Genomic DNA, 18,905 nt, shown 5'->3' with positions numbered 1-18,905 from the left:
TATTGTAGGATAGGAATTCATGAATCAGTAGCCGTATATTTAAAAAAATTGTGTGTGGTTGGCCAACCTGGCGCCCATCCGAAATTTGACAGATCGCGGGTAAAACTATCGGGTGACACTCTTTCCCGGCCCGGATAATACCGGGATGGAAATACCGACCCTGCTTTTCGTATACACGCCCATAGAAGCTCCTGTCAGTTTCTATTGGCGTATACACAAAAAACAGGGCCTGTATTTCCATGTCGGTGTTATCCGGGCCGGGAAAGAGGTCACCATTCGAAAGACGCGGCGTTAGAGTATGTTTCCGCCTTATACGCATAAAGAGAAATTTCGATTTTGGGGAGGAACAGCAGGGCTACTACGAAACTCGTAACTCGAAGTTCGTGTCGTGCGGTCCCTCTGACACTATTAAATACGAGAGCTAGAGGGACCGCACGACACCAACAGGGCTACTACGAAACTCGAAACTCGAAGTTCGTAACGTACAGTCCCTCTCGCTCTCGTATTAAATAGTACAAGAGTCAGAGGGACCGCACGACACGAACTTCGAGTTTCGTAGTAGCCCTGCTGCAGACAGGAGACCTTCTTTATGGATGTGGCCGATGTGGCTTTAGTTACCGACACTGGCAACAATGACAAAGTGTCAGTGTCAATGCGTGTGTATGTATGTGTCAAATTTTGAAATTATAACCTCCAAAGCACAAAATAACCAAAGCACTACCTACTCTTCTCCGGTGCCGACTAGCTAGAATTTGCAACTTATCCGCTATTTAGTAGCTTTTATTCACTTTAATTAACAGAAATGAGTGAGAATTATCAAACCGTGCCCTGGTTCGATCGTAACGAGTGGTTAGAAGTGTACGAAAAAATTTATTTAGCACCCACAATTTCGAGTAAACAAGAAGCTCTTGAAACACTATTAGTATGGAAAACTAGATGTCCGTCGCTGCCTGCTGGTATAGAATCCACGCTTTCTGTACTCGAAGTTCATATTCAAGATACCATAAATGCCGTAGAAAATGACCAAGTTCTGCGCTTGGCTTATTCTTCAGCAATTATGCGATTTGTAAATCACATGCTGGACGCCGAAATATCAAAGGGCACTAGTTTGCATCAAGCAGCAAGAGTTTTAGGTGTTCCAGATTGGATAATTGATCTTAGACATGACACTGCACATAATAATGTATTACCATCTATTGAGATACTGAGAGATGCGTCATTAATTAGTCTGGATTGGCTGCAATGCAATTATTGGGACAAACATAAAGAATTTATAAAAGACTTCATTGTCAGCCCAAAGGAAATTGATGACACAGATGGAGATAAAATTACTCTCCTACTGAACTTTTGTTCATCATTAAGTATATGTGCTAGTCCAAGATGTAAAATAAAAAACTTACATGACATTAAAGATACTAATATGCGAGAAGCAATTGTGGCTGATGCGAGAGACCTATTTGGCAATATGTTGGATTTTTCTAACCTCAAGACTGTGTCAATAGTGTCGTTGATCAATCTGTTGAACTCCAACGCTAAGAAGCTGCTCAAGTCAAAGAACACAACAGTCCATGTGAACAAAGCTTTGACCAGTGAAGATTCACTTTTTCTCTCATCTGAACTTTTGAATTATCTAAGTGAATCAGACTTCTTCTATAAAAGCAAGCTAAGTTTTCTATATGTTCAGTGTTTTGAAGTACTTCTTACATTTCTACAAAAGCATGATTTATTAATGGACTTTGTTTTGGAACTAATTAAACTAACTCAAGATGAGGATAAAGACTGCCAAAAGTGCAAACTTGCTGCCCTCTGGGTATCAGAAATATTACAGTCGTTAAAGAAGTCAGTCTTATTCAGCAATAAGATAGAAGGGCAAGTATTTCATATTAATGTTTTTCTGTATCGATTTTATCAGTAATTAGTAATAACCCTACGGAAATGATCACATACTTTTGTACAGATTTATAAGAAACAACATGGTATGGAAATGTAGTTTGGGTGACAATGCAAGTACAGTCAGCAAAAAACTGGAGTAAAAAAAACTTATATTTTAATAAAAACATGTCACTGTTAGCTTTGGGTTTGGCAATTGAATTTAAATCCTGCAGTTTAGCTCAATTTTCATTCCTTTTTTATTTTAGAGATTCAGCTATTAACATATCACATTTCACCCAATATCCATCCAGCCATCTTAGCATAAAAGAGTTGCAAACACACAAACTTTCATATTTATGTATGTATATATTAGTAAGACTAATAATTAGGGCCACAAGACGTTATTGGACTTAATACTGAGCGGCAAATAATCTGGCCCTCAATGTATGCAGTAATAGGTAATTTTGTATGACGAGTGGGCCAAATGTTGTGCCGCTGTATATTACTGCAGTTTGTTTCTTTAAGTATATCAAAATATAATTATGTTAAATTTATTGTTTCAGATGTGTTCAAGATTTCACACAAAATAAGAAGAAGAAGGAATTAAGATTGTTGTTCAATCACTGGTTTCCAAATGAAAAGAACAGTGCACTGTTACTGGACTTGCACCAAACCATCCCCAATGAATGGACAGACATAACATTTATCCAACCCATTATTTCAGCTTATAATCCTTACCTTGTATATTTTATTCAAGATTTACTGAATTTAGTTAAGCCAAGTGTACCTAAAAGTAATGCAGAGAAAATTTTTAAGTTGGCAAAACTGATTTCAACTTCCAAATCCAATTCAGCACAACCTTCGTCAAAAATATACACAGTGGATGACTTGCAATCATATGGAGCAAGTAGTGCATTGGTTAAGAATCAGGATGTAGATTCAGATTGCATGGAAGTGTGTGAAGACACTTCTGAAGTAAGATGTGACATAGTTACAGAAGATCAGTTCCAGAATGGTATCTGGCAGAAAGCTTCTCATAATTATAATTGGTCCACATGTCCTATTGGGCTTTTGCCATGGCAAATGCAGAATGAGACTTCTAAATGTTAAAGTTAATAAAAATAAAGAAAAAGATTCGACATCATTTTTTTATTTTTTTTTTATAGTTTGTATACAGTATAACATTTTGGTTACATTTCATTATATTGACACATTATAGGAGCCCTAACAATAAATTGAACAATATACATGTTATTAGTATATTACAAAATTAACAATTACATAGGATGTTCACAGTCAAATAGCATACAGAAATATGATACAACAAAATGTTTGAACGGCATAGTATTGGTCCTTAGCAAACACTAATCATACTATATAATGTAATATGGATTGTGATCTACTTATTGGGATAATATTGAAGTAATATCATGTCAAATATACTTTAAAATCAGTTCTTATACAATGCTATTGCCATAAGCAAGAATACTCTTCTTACAGCAGAATGGCTAAAGCGCATGTTATAATTAATAATTAATTTGAAGTTAGACATGACATGATGTCAGTAGATATTGAAATATCATAAGGCGTAACATTACGTAACAGATTTCAACAACGACATCTCAACAGGAAGATTAAAAACAAACTTTCTGTTGAATACAATTCATAAAATTTTCAATTTGCAAATAGGTATCATTTTCCTAGGCACCTGAAGGGCGTATAAATATGAAACAAAAATAATGATAGGCACTTTTAGAAACTCAATGTATACACAACAAAGAATTTTAGCAGTTTTTTTTTTAGATAAAATGTGGTACTTGGCTAAATCGCATTTATAACTAATATAAGTATTTACATAATTAAAATAGCTAAAACTTAAATCTTAAAACTGATTCTTATTCTATCTACACACACTTCTAAAGTGTCCATAGTTTCTAATCGTAGCCACATTGCACAGGTATAATTCTTTACAAAATACATAACTTAGTTTAAAATGATCTATGAGTATGCTCCCATCCTCCACAGGTAGTTTAAAAAGTGAGAAATTTATGAAAATACCTAAACAAACCGCGGTATTTTCGCGACAGGGAAATTGAAAGACTACTGAAATTGCCACTAGTATAAAGAATATCAGTTCACCCCAGAAAATTGTATGTAACTGTAATTACTGATATTGCTGTAAAGAAAGTTGTAAAGGGCACATACATAAACAAACACCTCACTCCTCAGCACAGCCCTATGATATAGGAGTATAGGACTCACTTACCGATTTGCACCAATTGTTTTGAACTTAAGAGTTCAGTATTTAACCCACAAGTCCGGTTAACATTTACTTGTCTTGAATATCAAGATAAAGTTAGGATATCTTGTTTTATCTTCTCAACAATCTATGCTAATTTACAGATAAGTCATTGCCGTGTGAGATTCTGAACGGATAGTATGGCCTACTAAACATGTTACTAAAGTATATCTAGTCGTAAAAAAGCGCCATTCTGAAAATAATTGAGCTACATACCTTCGATCAAAGGTACATAAATAGAAAAGACATACAATTCCGCAGATATATTCGTTGTATAGTAATGATAAGTATTTAGCTCCTAACTAATGAGAAAGTAGGTAAAATATTTGTGACTTAATAATAATTCAATAGCTTATTAATAGACAGTCTTTTAGATAATGAAGCAAAATAAAATAATATAAAGCAAGGTAGGTACATCAACGTGTGTTTGTGTAATGGATATGGCAACCTGACTGGAACGATGTCATGGTGGATACGTGGAACTAAAACATTTAAAACAAATATCAGCATGCTCGTTAAAAGATAAGAATTTATATAAAACGACTTAAATTTGCAACTACAGATTCAAAACTATGCTAACTCTGAATAAAAATATTTTATTCTTAATTCTAACTGACGATTAGGGAATTTCCATCACTATGGACTTGTAACAAAGAAGACAGATAAAAAAGAGTTTTCAGATAAGTTCGCACTTTTAATCATTTTTCTAAAAATAAAAAATCACTTTAGATTTACATATTTACAGACAGGAAATATAAAATATAATGTCGATGCAAAGATAAACATTGTATGAAAAATATTTTTCATAATATATAGGTATTTGGACACAGGTCGGACGCGAGAGCCGCGGCTCCCGTCCTGCTTAAGCTCTTGTCTAACTGCGCGGCGGCGACGGCGAGCGACGCACACGCAGCGCGCAGTTCACCTTCGGCCGGAGACAAACTTTTAATATTACTTTAAAGCAAACCAGTTCGACCTAAAATCATGATATGTGCAAAATTTGGAATGCTGCGTGACAACTTATCAAGTCAGTAACGGAATGTTAAAAGTATGTTACCGCTTTTAATTAAACTCTTGAGGTGATCCCTATAATTATTTAAGTACTCATCTAGATTATCTTCGGCCGCGCGTGAACTTGCCGGCCGGCACACTCGGCTCGTGGCTACTTCGTTGGTCACATAGATTCAAATGGCAAGAATATAGTAACTTCAATAGCAAACATTTCGGAGGAATGAAATGCCGAACGCGAAGACATTCTGGTGTAAATATTCTAACAAACCCAGGAACCAAAGGATGGCCTGCCCGCTCCTAACGGAACGGGCGCCGTTTGAACATTAACTTAATAAAGACACAATGATCACATTTCACCGTACGAGTCAACATCAACACTAATGACTAACACACCGATACCCTAACCATAGCGTAAGGTACCACGGCAAGAATATTGATGCAACTGGTCGGATGAGTTTTGTACACAACCTTCTATAGGCTTTCAATTTCGAATAGTAAACCTCCGGCATTACTCTAGTTAACCACTAAAACTAAACAAAAGATTGCTTTTTTGCATATTTGCACCATTTCGAAGCGTCGAGCTTCTGAAAAGTCTTCTCGAAGTTGTCTCGTAAACAGCAATCGGGGGCTGCGCGACAGTCGATCCCGTCAACGTAGCTCCTAGTGGAGACTCGCTTATCAGTGGGGCGGTGGCGGCGGCGGTTACACCATGATGGGGTCGTCTGAGGAGAGCTGGCGGTGGAGGAGCCGCTGCGAGCGCGCCAGCGACGCGGCGCCCGAGCTGAGGTCGTCCGTGCTACCGAACTCGCCGTCGTGGTCCGTCGCCGACAGCAGGTCGTCGTCGGACGTCGCCCTGCCGACACAAACACGTTACGACAATACGACCACACCGTCCCTGCACGGTGGCTTCCGATGAACAAGACATTAATGTCTATTAGGCATTGTTGACTAGTCGCCCACTATACTTCGTTTTTTTTTAACATTAGAAAGAAAATAAGCAATCTTGACGTGTCTTTTATTGAAAAACACTTTAAAAAAATAAGTAACAGCAAATATGTACCAACTAGCAGGGACATATGATCATTTACATGCTTTTGGTATCATAAGCAATAGTAACTGTTTTTTTTTAACTTTTTTAATATAAAGACTCTTCAAGATTGCTTACCTTTTTTTCCAAAGAAGAAGAAAAGAAAGCGAAGTATAGCCGTTGACTCGATCGCCGACGATTGTTACTTATTAGTTTTGATATGATTTGCTGGTTGCTCGAGCGACTCGACGGGTCGCTAAGCGACAAGAGTGGCTGGCTGGTCGTCGCGACCAATAAGCACGTCCAGCCACTAATCGCCAGTACGTAATAAGCCTTTTAAGGGTTACTTCTCTCTCTGCCCAAATGTATGCTGTCTGTATACAACGCGCCAACTTATCATGGTTATAGTAGAGCCACATGGCTTTAGTTATTGCATATTGTAATAATTGGAATGCAAAAACCAACAATAAAGTTAAATTTCGCCACATGGTCTTACTATACAACTGTACTACCTGTAACAGTAACACAGACGATCGAGTATAAATAAGTTTTAAGACTTAAAAAAAAAAACTGTTACAATACACCGTATCACGAAACTAGCAAGGATATGCGGTTGACTATAAAACACACAAAAGTGCCGTAAGCGCTTCACCGGTGCGCAATTATTAAAAAAAGATAGTATTACGTGTCATAGTTTATGTTAATTCGTCAAAGAATTGCAGGTCGCCAGCCGGTTCCTCTGCATTTGTATCGAGTACTGAATAGTCCGAGCCTGAAGACATTCTTCTATAACAGCAGACAGGGATAGAAGTAGAGCCGAGAAGGTGTGCAGGCTGCGGGTCACAATCCCAAACGGTCCTGAAATTAGTTGTAAATAGGAAAAACGCCCCATAAGACCAACGGCCTTCCTGTCTCAAATGTCAGTGTTGCGAAATCATGTCACTGTTACACGACGTTAAAGTTGTTCAATTCAAACATAGTCCATTTTTCTTGCAGCGAGACTGGCATGGTTTTCTAGATGTTTATTGTCAATCCTTAAGTAAGCAGAAGCTTCAGAGGCAGCGTCAGCAGCGCGCGGCTGTGGGAACAGCAGCCATGCAACATTGAGGAACGGGAAGCCACACGGGTGTAAAATGGCAATGAATTGGCACGATAATAGGCTCTGATTAACTTCCATTTAGTCAGCCAACCGCATATACACGCTAGTAAACATAAATATTACGAATTGTACAAAAAAGTGTGACATCGATTAAGAGTGCATCGTATTGGCGTTTTTTTAACTAGTATTTTATTTTCTAATGGATGATCGGGTAAGGATCATATTATTTCATTTATTTATTTTGCTTAAACATACACAGTTGGTAAAAATTGACATGCCAGTAGTGCAAATTAATGAATGCATGTTCCGCCACGTAGCATGCACGATTTAATAAATATCGTAGCAGATAAGTGACAATAATATGACAAAATATTGTCTGATAAGGGCAATTGAAGTTCAAATGCTATACATATCGCAGACATTAAAAAGCTATGAATTTTTTTTTACAGTGCAACATTTTTTTTTAGTATGCGATTTAATACAGTTCATGAAACAGTTTTGTGTTTTATACAAATGAATGATTGACGACCGGCATCATGATAAGTTTCCAGAAAATATTTATTAATCTAAATAAAATAATATCTAATCTAAAGAAATATAATATCTGTAATGCCGTGTAAGTGTTATGAAATAAATAAATTAAAATCACTGATAATGTATTTCGTCAGGTTGTTATTTACATTAAAGCAGGCAAACAGATAGGATAAGTATTTCTGTGGCAGGCTACTTGGCTCTAGTATTGTGAGGTTCATTTGAGAGCTTTGACATTTGCGTCACGTTTGTGATTGGTTAAACTTAATAAGCCAATCGCAGCAAGGCAGCAGGGCTACCACGAAACTCGAAACTCGAAGTTCGTATCGTACCGTCCCTCTCGCTCTCGTATTAAATAGTTATAAGTGTCAGAGGGACCGCACGACACGAACTTCGAGTTTCGTAGTAGCCCTGCTGTAACGTCAAACAGATCTCTCTATACCAACGCCATCTAGCGATATTTCAGCTCTCAAGAAACCCTCATTGATCACTCTTCATATTATTATTATCTAAGGTCTATGTTCAGCATTTAGGATGGGTACTACCAATGCTAAATTAACGTTAAGTATGTGAAATTATTTACAATGTGAATTTTATTTTTACAAGCCACGTGGGCCTAGTACATTCGCCATCATAAACATCGGGGCTGTGGAGATGGACAAAAATTTATAAATACGCACTTATGCGATTGACAATAAGATTGTGTTGAAATGTTTATGATCACCTATGTAAGGACTGTTCAATTTACTACGCGGACAGTAAAATAACAGCTCTACTCATTTTTTTTAAATTATCACTATAAAATGCTACTGAGAAATGAAACATCAAATAAAACATTTATTAAGTTGAAAAAAAAAACACTTTTTAGGTTATGATTGATTTTTTTGGAGTGTTTTCGTATTTTTTATTTCAACTCCAAATTTGTTACTTTTATGGGTATCCCGTGAAACCATATCGAAAATACAAACTGAGACATGGATGCATAGAAAAACCAGAAAAAGAGACCAGCACTGGGAATCGAACCCAGGTCCTCAGCAATGCGTGCCCCCCTACACCACTGCTGGACAGGAATCTAGACACGAATTTTTCCTATGCATACATATCTCAGGTTGCTTATTTCTACTATGCCCGAGTGCTGAGTGCTGGTCTCTTTTTCTGGTTTTTCTGTGCATCCATGTCTCAGTTTGTATTTTCGATACAGTTTTTAGGTATTACGGCAAACTTTTCGGACTTTTGGGCGAACTCGACGCACTTCTCTTTTTGTCACTTTTCGACAAGCTGCAAACCACATTTTTTTGAACTCTGCCAATGTCTTCTCGGCCATCCTTTCTTAAGTGTCTCTTTACTGTGGCCCAGAAGCATTCGATAAGGCGGAGTTCTGGGCAATTTGGTGGATTGCCTTCTTTTCGAACGAAATCGATGTCTTTTGAATTTAATAGATCCACGTTCTGGCCGCAAAAGTCAAGAAGCCGCGCATAAGCGCTATCGGCATTAAATACGGTATCTCGGTGGCGACCGTGGTAGTTAGATGTTATTCTGATGTTGGCAACCGCGACAAGCGACTGGATCGCGCGACCCAATCCTTTTAGTACGAACTTAGTTGCGCGAAGCGGTAGCTTGCATCCGTTAGTGCTTTATATTAATTGCTAAGCAGTGGGTCGCTCAACCCGGTAGCAGTCGCAGGTCACTGTCCCCAACATCAGAATGCTACCTTTAGGTCGGCCAGTTTGTGGAATAAATAGAACAGAAAAAAATTGAAATCGAAAGTCTAGAACAGGGTTTCTCAAAGTTGGGTACGCGAACCCCTAGGGGTTCGCTATTCGACGGTAGGGGGTTCGCGACAAGGTTTACGTGATGGTGGGTCTTTTTGTATTTTTTAACTCCAAATTTGTTACTTATTTGTTGTTGTTTGTTTCAGTTTGTATTTTCGTTGGCAAGATGATTCTTACCTATATTTGTTACCTTTTATTGAAATAAATAATATACATTATATTATGATTGATGATGATTGAAATAAAAATAAACTTAGTATCTCCAACAGCCACTTTTATTACTTTCTATTCGGGGGGGGGGGTTCGCTGTCGTCTATAAACTTTAACAGGGGTACGTGGAGCCATAAGTTTGAGAAACCCTGGTCTAGAATGCCCGATCAGCATGCATCATCGGTATACTACATAGACGATAAAACCGTTCTGGACGGCCGGCGTGTGTGACGATGAACCCTAGTTCTGTCCTTGTAGAACAGTGGCCGTCCCATATGCAACGTCTTCAGTAGCATACGCAGATAACTGTAGAACAGTTGCCAATTCGTAAGTGTACGGCCCACAATAAGGGCCTTATCAAACTTGCGACTTACGAGCGTGTTTTATAATCACATATCAGTCGCGGCGAACTCGTTCCGTGATCGCCTTCATACAAAATACGCTCGCTACTCGCAAGTGTGATAAGGCCCTAAGCCCTCAACTTTGTATAATATGGCCCTTGATCATATAAGCGTGACGATCACTAGTACTAGTGTAGAACATAATCGGTAGTTCTGTGGTCGTGTCGTGTATCGGCGAGTCAGCAGGGTACCTGATGAGCGTGGGCAGGTTGGAGGTGAGTATGGCCTTCTCTTTCTGTATCTCGACGATGTGCCCGACCAGCAGCTGCTCCTCGGGGCGCTGGGCGGCGCGCGGCGCGGCCCGCAGCGACGACAGCCGGTCCGAGGCCGTGTGCGACGCGATGTCCAGCGTCGCGATGTCTTGCAGCATGCCGCGGACCTGACACGGAAACTCTCATTAACGACAGCATTAACACCTATTTTAAGGGGTCATCCATAAATTAAGTCACAACTTTAGGCCCTGTTCGCACTGCGAATTTTTCACCGCGCAATATTTATTGGCGCGAATATTATATGCGTATATAAAATCCGTACCGCATGGCATTCAATTTGCATCAGATCATAGATTTTTTCCGCGCGTATTTTTTACCGCCAGTGCGGATACTCGTATAAGATTCAATGTAACACATTTGACAGAATTGCGACAAACACGACTCCACCAAGAGAATTAGAAAAAAAAAACAGAAACTCATTGTTCATCGTGTGCCATGCGAGACACAAGACAACGCACGAGGCGATGTACGACGCGAGAGCATATGTGCCTTCGCTAACTCACATCGGTGCACTACACGGCATGTTTGTTTCAAATCTAAGGGCCTACGACGATAGCTGAAACGGGCGCACGTACAGGTAAAATCCGTCGCACGCGACGGGTGCAGTTAGCGCTGTTCATACTATTTTTCTATAGGCGCCCACCCGCTCCATGTCAACTGCGTCAGTTAGCGTAAGCCCTAATAGAGCATCACTGCGCGAGTTAGCGGAGACCCTAAAGAGGTGGCGGCTCCTTGGGGTACGTACGGTCCGGATCTTGTCGGTGAGGATGGCCTCGAGGCAGATGGTCTGCCGCGCGATGTCCTGCAGAGAGTCCTGCGCGGGCTGCGGCTTGTGCGTGCGCAGGATGCACGGCGCGAACACTATCGCCAGCGCGTTGGGGCCCATCCTAAAGGTAATAATATTATGTTTACTACTCGCTTTCAAACTCACGGAACCAATAATAAGAAGTGTCACGCGAACTAAAAACGCGGAGCCATGTATTTATTTTCACAACTCAGTCTGTAACTAAGTCAATTGTTCAGATATTAGGTTATTGTAGAGATTGGGATTTCTTACAAGATTTTTATTCTTTAGTAACTAAAGTTTAGTTCAAAGAATGGAGTAAAGTATGAAACCACGTGCTCATTAATAGCAGATAAACCAAAAAGTCGGGACATGGAACGGAAATATACAAGATAACATTACCGTTCCTTTTAATATTACTTCTGTGGTCAAACTAAAGATAGGTAGAAAAACAAAACCTAGAGCCTAGTTGTAGTTAAGAGCCTGGACTCTTCTACAATTTGTACTTGAGCAGAATAATTTGGACAGTTATAAAACTACAACTTGACGGGGCACAATTATTTACCTGTTACTGTCTTCTCGTAATGCAACTCTCGCCAAGTGGAATATTAGCCTCTCGACGAGGTCAAAGTTAGGTTTGGGTAGCTTCCTGAGGATCGTGAATATACTTGATACTTTTTCCTGTAAACAAATTGCAAATATTATAGTATTTTATGCAACTGTATCGTAATAGGGGTCCTTAAAACACGTGTGGCTTTATGAAACGAGGCGTAGCCGAGTTTCATAATAGGGTCACATGAGTGTTTTAAGGCCTAATTACGTACAGTTGCATACAAAATTTTATCTATATCCATATATTAAATCCTCTATCATGTGTTCCAGAACCATTGAGAATGACCTGCATTAACTTTAACTAGGTAGGTATGTCTGCCCCACGAGCTGCGCCCGCTGCACGCGCGACGACCTGCTGCTGCACGTGGTCGCCCCCCCCCCGTGCTGTAATGATGTATGAAATCTCATTAAGATACAGATTTCTGTATCTTAATGAGATTTCATACATCAGCAGCAGGTCGTCGCACGCACAGCGGGCGCAGTTCGTGGGGCAGACATACCTACCTAGTTAAAGTTAATGCAGGTCATTCTCAATGGTTCTGGAACACATGATAGAGGATTTAATATATGGATATAGATAAAATATTGTATGCAACTGTACGTAATTAGGCCTTAAAACACTCATGTGACCCTATTATGAAACTCGGCTACGCCTCGCTTCATAAACCCACACTCGTGTTTTAAGGACCCCTATTACGATACAGTTGCATAAAATACTATTGCCAAACAAATCTTTGACGGTATCACATAAATTCAACACTGTTTTTACATTAGATAATGGTTTCTCTCAATGGAAATATAAAATGATGTGGTAGCTTATTGATTTGTTGACATATGAACTCTCAAAAGAGTGGGTTGTGGGTACGAGGCTTGTACCTCTGAGAATTAATTGCGGGACCGAGACCCTAAGAATACTATAAATCTGTTTAAAAAAAAAACTTAGTAGAGCTTCTTGCCAGGTCCATCTCAACAGAGGTTTTTCCGAACCATTGGTAGATTTTTTTTGACGTTCGTAAGTGTTTGTTACAGCCTAAATTGAATAAACATTCTGTGTTGTTTGCGCGGGCGAGACACTTGTAAAGTGGCAGTACCTGGGGGTCGGTGATCTCCGCGGCCAGCATGAAGTCGTCGTAGAGGTCGAAGGTGAGCAGCGGCTCGGGCAGGTCCCGGAAGAACCCCTTGAGCACGGACGCGCGCACGTGCACGGCGTACGCGTCCAGCCGCTCCACGCCCAGCTCGGGCCGCTCGTCCAGCAGCCGCCGCAGCTCGCCCACCTGCACCGACACCCGCGCCCACACCCACGCCACGTTACACCACGCCACCCATTCACAACCTTGTGCGTCTCGCTCAAACTTATGCAAAAATACTACGGCTCCTTAAGCTGCGCGTCCACTGCTTCGGAATCGAGCCGTACGGAGCGAACGGATTTGTTGCTTTGTATAGATTTCTATGGTGCTGAGTACCGTGCGGTGCGTACGCTCCGATTCCTATGCAGTGGATGCGCAGTTCTAGTGGCCGAAATGGGGAATCGAAATAAGAAAATTAAAGTAACAATAAAAATATAAATGAGCGTTTATATTTTACCCAACTGCGCGACACAAAGGAGGTCCGAGGCGGAGTTGGACTAAGCTAGATCGATCTATTCGTTCTCAAAAGTCCCAACATAACAAATGTAGTCAAAATCGTTAGCCGTTTCCGCGATTATCGATATAAATAAATATACAAAATTGCTAGTACTAACAGAATTCTTAAGTGAAGTGAGAATTTCAATTTATGCGCAATTAATAATCTTACCTTAGAACTAACGCCGCTCTTTCTGTAGAGCCCTTCCGTGTACAGGCCCGTCATTTCTATTGTGGTAATGAGCCTGTCCGCCACTATGGGGATATTGCTGTCGCCTGTCGGTAATTCACATAAGGGTACACCGAACACCTGAAAATTTACATTACATTTTGTATTAAGGTCAATCAGGTAATTTGAGCATTTTGTATTTATTATGTGCTTATCGGTCACATCCACATCGATTTTACTGTCTTTCCTCTGTTTGTCGGAAGAAGCAATCAATGTTTTCTGTTTTAACCCTTTTAAATGTAAACAAATATTCGACCTTGTTAAATTAACAATATCAATAGAAGTCGTTAAAAATAATATTCGTTTTTAAATGAATCCCTCATAGTTAAACAATATAAAACTACGTTTCATTTTTTAGTAGCGTGTCTCAATTAGTAGGGCTTGGAAAAGGGTTAATTGTTTACTTTATATCACCCCGGCCGATCCTCTTGAGGGACTCGTTCCGTTAGCGATTCCATTTCCACCACTCGGCACGGAAAACGTCTCAATCCGAGGCCGTACTGTCTAACAATCTTCTTCTACCCTCGTCTTATACCGTGTGGCAGAAAGAAGTGATTCCAAGTTTGTGTGTTAGAACAATAAGGCCTCTGGTCGTCCTAGATATATCAGTATCGGTTTGTGTTAGAAGCAGTAGAGACGTTTGTTTGTTACCTTCCCCGTGAGCACGCCGAACTGTTGCCGCCCCCCCGCGCCCACCGCGCCCACCACGGCCGCCGCCCGCGCGCCCGCCTCCTTGCGACACTGCGTCGACACCTGCAATTAACACAACAAACATGCAATTACCTTTATGTTAAACTGGCAGCAATTTTACAGATATACTCAATATAAAAATGGTTCGTTCACTTCATCACATACAAAACGACAGTGAGTCGAAAAAAAAACTTCACAGTTCATACCTTTATATAGCATTTTTTGTGCGACGCGAGTTTGCAAGTCTGGCAGATTAGTGATCGTTCGATGGGCCACATAAAGAAAGTCTTACAGATCTCGCACTCCGTCGGAATGTTTATCATGGACAGAATAAACGTGTGGCCCTTGTACTGTATAGGATCATCCACCTGAAAAAAAAAAGTATTTTACGTTATTTTTCATGCGATATATTCTACTAGATATTTGGATGGTCGGTGTTTCATTACGCCAGAACGGATCAACGGATTGGAATGAAATTAGGCACGCAGATAGTTTATAACCTGAATTAACAGGTTAGGACACTTTTTATCATTATTTATAAACGAATTCTTCGCAAACGAAGTCGTGGGCAACAGCTTAGTACTTCGTAACTTTTGCAAATGAAATGTGACAAGACCAAATGTATGCCAAAGGCATCTTTTTTTATTACGATTTCTGATAACCAATTATAGTTTGTACTTAAATCCAAATTAAAAATCCCAAAAACAGAAATAGACAATATTAATTTTGAATACCTTCCGCAATCAACATAACTAAACAAGATGTAACTGTAGGCCACTCCACTCACTTTTCTCTTCTTCTCCTTTTTCCGTTTGGTCCTCCCCTTGTCGGGGTCGTGCTGGCTCATGAACTCGTCCATGAACCCGCGGAAGGCGTTGACCCCCATGGTGATGGAGAGCGTGGAGCCCTCGCGCGCGCACACGGTCTCCATCACGTGCAGGAAGTTGCCGATCAGGTCCTTGTACTTGAGGGCCGAGCCGCGCGTCTCCACCACGCTGTACGTCGCCACCAAGTTGTCTTTGAACTCTCTTAGCGCGTGTTTGAATACCCTGTCAACCTGTGGGGGGAATTACTTGTTTTAGGGGCTGTTTCACCATCCATTGATTAGTGTTAACTGACGGTTAAATGTGATGCCGTCTCCGTCTATTCGTACGAAACAAATAGAGACGGCATCACACCTAACCGCCAGTTAACACTAATCAATGGATGGTGAAACAGCCCCTTAATGTTTTAAGTGCTTGTTATAGCCTAAATTGAATAAAGATATTTTGACTTTGATTTATAAAAAAATAAGCATTTCAAGAATGGCGTCCGCGGACCGGGAGACGAGCTGTCGGTAGACCTCCAACAAGATGGAGCGACGACCTGGTTAAGATCGCGGGATCGTGGTGGATCCGAAAAGCACAAGACCGATCTGAGTGGAGAGCCTTGGGGGAGGCCTATGTCCAGCAGTGGACGTCTTTCGGCTGACATAATAAAGCAATTAAAGAGGATGGAAATTTTCTTCTTTTTTGTAAAAGAATACGGACGGGTGGAATCAACAACGGGATATAATTACGTGTGAATTATTTCGTTGCAGGCTCTTATTACCCAGCTTCTCCATTAAAAAATTGCTTCCACTTTCGCTTTTTTTTTTTTTTTTAATTTATTCATTCAACAACATTGATACAGTTAGTATTTCACTAATATTAAGACTTATTGTGATACTGATCCAGATAAGCGTTTAGAGACAAGTGTGCAGTAACAGCCCAAAAAGACCAAGGCCTGTGTTAGGGCTAGTTACATAGAAGCGTCATCATTCTGAGAGAGCAATCGATCGCCGCTTTTGAGCATTGGTTAGTGTCAAAAATTTAGTTGAAAAACAAAAATAATAATAATAATAATAATATATTACATTATGTGTATATCTCTTCGTAAAGAAATAAGTACATCAATTATAAACTATTTGTAAATATAAATTATATGTTAGTTGTTTTGTAGCGGATAAGCAAGGACAAGGGTAATTCATTGATAAGGACCTCCACAGAGTAACACCTGTAGCAATCCAAATACTTATATTACTCGATAATCTTACCTCTGATTGCTTAATATTTTCACTAGACTCCATTTGAAATATCTTCTTGGTGATGAAATTCTGCATAGCATGCAGTTCCGTCGCATCAGAAATGATTTTATCCGTCCTGTCCATAAATTCAGAGGTGCCGGTTAAATTGAAATTTGTACTGGAAGAACTTTTAGATTGGTCGGTGCCCATGTAGGGCTTCCTGTATTTGTGGCGACCCCTGGTGGCGGAGACGGGGCTGTTGCAAGGCATCGTGATGACGCCTTTGTTTTGTATGCACTTCGTGTGGTAAAGCTGCTTGCAGTCGATGCAGCGCTGTCCCTGTGTGACGAACGCGTCGATCGCTTGGTGGCAGTAAACGCATTTGTCAGCTTTCGCGAACCGCGTGCCTTTTCGAAACCTATAACGATAAAATGACAACATGATGGAAATATAAAAAAAGTCGCCAAGTTCTATGTTACCGCAAAACGAATGACGATCACTAAAAAACTCGAAATCACTATAGCATTCATGATTTTTTTTCTGCCAAACGGTTAACAATAATGGTAAGAGAAAGAGATGATAATTGCGACCGCAAGCGTCCGCGTTTCAGACAATAGGGCCTCTGCTAGACATGGCATGTTTCTGTCGGCTGTAATTTCTCTGGCTGCCTACGTCGGGCCAAAGGCTTACTCATAAACGACAGTCAAACCTATTTTAGTTAAAATGACGCTAAAATTCGTTTGTCCTTATCTGTCACTTCGACATTTGTATTTGTTAGAAAGGGACAAAGCATTTGTTAGTTAACATAGGCTTGTTAAGTTTTATGAATAAGGGGGTTATTGTCTAACAGACTTGAAATCACAAACGTTTTCATCACTTGTCTCGCTGTGTAAAATTAGGGAGAATAAATGAACGCAAACGCAAACGTCATAACTAGCATTAGAAAATACGGCCACAGGACACAACAGTGCCAGCAGAGCAAGCGACAGTTTTTTTTTAAATATTATTCGCTGTAAACATGGTGCTCTTACGTATGCTGAATGTAAAAAAAACCTGCTTTCTAGCCTCCTTTGTTTCAAATAATATTAAAATAAAAATACAAAAAGATAGCCTGACATTTTGGACTGATCCGGGACAAGGTATACGAAAAGTAGGGTGTTAAGTTAATATGTGACCTGTGGCCGGCGATCCGGAACAGTCCGTTGGTGGTCTGTCCGATGTAGTCTGTGGAGCGCGGGTCGGCGGGGCGCGGGTCGCAGGGCGCGGGGTCCGAGTTGCGCCGCCGCAGCGCCGCCTCGCCGCCCGCCGCCCCCGCCCCCGCCCGCGCCCGCAGCGGGGCGCCCTCCAACAGCGGCGTCATCAGTTCCGACGCCGCACTAGAACAACAACTATAAAGGTCAATTCAATATTTTTACTTTTTTCATGGGCTGCTTAGCGTTTTGAAACTGTAAGGGGCTGTTTCACCATCCATTGATTAGTGTTAACTGACGGTTAAATGTGATGCCGTCTCTATTTGTTTTGTTCGAATAGACGGAGACGGCATCACATTTAACCGTTAGTTAACACTAATCAATGGATGGTGAAACAGCCCCTAAATGTCTTATATTTATGACAAACTGTATGTTTTGAGATTATTAATCTTATCTAGTGTAACGGATTTATTGAAATGTAAAGGTGCTGTGAAATATTTGAGTACCTCGCCCGCTATATACGATATATCTGATGGCGACTGTAAGTCCATATCTGACTTATGCCTGCACAAGCGTGCAACTTACAACACTTGCACGAAAACGTGCAAGCTAATAACATGTGCATTACGGGTCTTAGTCACCTACGACACCCACGGAAAGAGAAATCCATCCTGTTTTAACCCTTAAAAAGGTAGAGGCTGTGTAGCGACCACATACATTGACTTGGAAATTCAACCTTATTGTTTTAATTATAAGTTACAATATCCATTGTAATTATTGAAAATACTATTAGTTTTAAGAATATCCTTTGTCAGGTTTTATTCGATAGCTGCTTTTGATTTTGTGGTAGTATGCTCCAATAAATGGGGCCTTATTAAGGGTTAAAACAGTTCTGTTCAGTCGTTCGGTCTGTTTTGTGTTGTGCGTGTTTTTGTTTTCTTTGTGTCCTTTGGGTACGTAGGTCTGATAAAGGAAACGTTACCGTTTGATGTCCTGGTGGTCGTTGTGTTCGGCGTCGGTCTGGTCGGGCGCGCGGCGCGGGGAGCGGCGCGCGGCGCGGGCCGGCACGGCGGGCGGCGCCAGCGGCGGGGGCTCCACTGCTCGCTGGAGCGCGCTCAACGCTGCAATCACACGACACTGTTAAGACGGGTTCTCACGACCATTTTTTGTTAAATGACATTTGTGTAATATGGACGTGATTTTTTAAAAATAAAACATTAAGTTTCGTTGATGAAATCCC

At 40.6% G+C, this 18,905-nt stretch overlaps 2 protein-coding genes across 2 annotated transcripts in view; one reads left to right on the top strand and one right to left on the bottom strand.

The window, feature by feature from the left end:
* Positions 1-629: 629 nt before the first annotated feature.
* On the top strand, positions 630-3,011 carry LOC141439814 (uncharacterized). The gene is made up of 2 exons (XM_074104191.1): positions 630-1,869; positions 2,436-3,011. The coding sequence occupies exons 1-2, from the start codon at positions 803-805 to the stop codon at positions 2,980-2,982; spliced, it is 1,614 nt and encodes a 537-aa protein (XP_073960292.1). The 5' UTR covers positions 630-802; the 3' UTR covers positions 2,983-3,011.
* LOC141439813 (unconventional myosin-IXb-like) overlaps positions 3,007-18,905 on the bottom strand; it is a gene marked incomplete at its 5' end in the record, with an annotated part of 31,903 nt that continues 16,004 nt past the window's right edge. Inside the window, 12 exon segments of the mRNA XM_074104190.1 lie at positions 3,007-6,035; positions 10,414-10,601; positions 11,240-11,381; positions 11,844-11,959; positions 12,982-13,164; positions 13,685-13,822; positions 14,393-14,494; positions 14,638-14,799; positions 15,219-15,488; positions 16,506-16,893; positions 17,651-17,851; positions 18,648-18,786. Coding sequence (XP_073960291.1) covers positions 5,885-6,035; positions 10,414-10,601; positions 11,240-11,381; positions 11,844-11,959; positions 12,982-13,164; positions 13,685-13,822; positions 14,393-14,494; positions 14,638-14,799; positions 15,219-15,488; positions 16,506-16,893; positions 17,651-17,851; positions 18,648-18,786 — 2,180 coding nt within the window.

The sequence above is a fragment of the Choristoneura fumiferana genome, chromosome 21 (assembly GCF_025370935.1).
Source record: "Choristoneura fumiferana chromosome 21, NRCan_CFum_1, whole genome shotgun sequence".
Taxonomy (NCBI): Eukaryota; Metazoa; Arthropoda; class Insecta; order Lepidoptera; family Tortricidae; genus Choristoneura; species Choristoneura fumiferana.
Note: the sequence above shows the minus strand (reverse complement) of the source record. Positions and strands in the feature narration are given on the sequence as shown.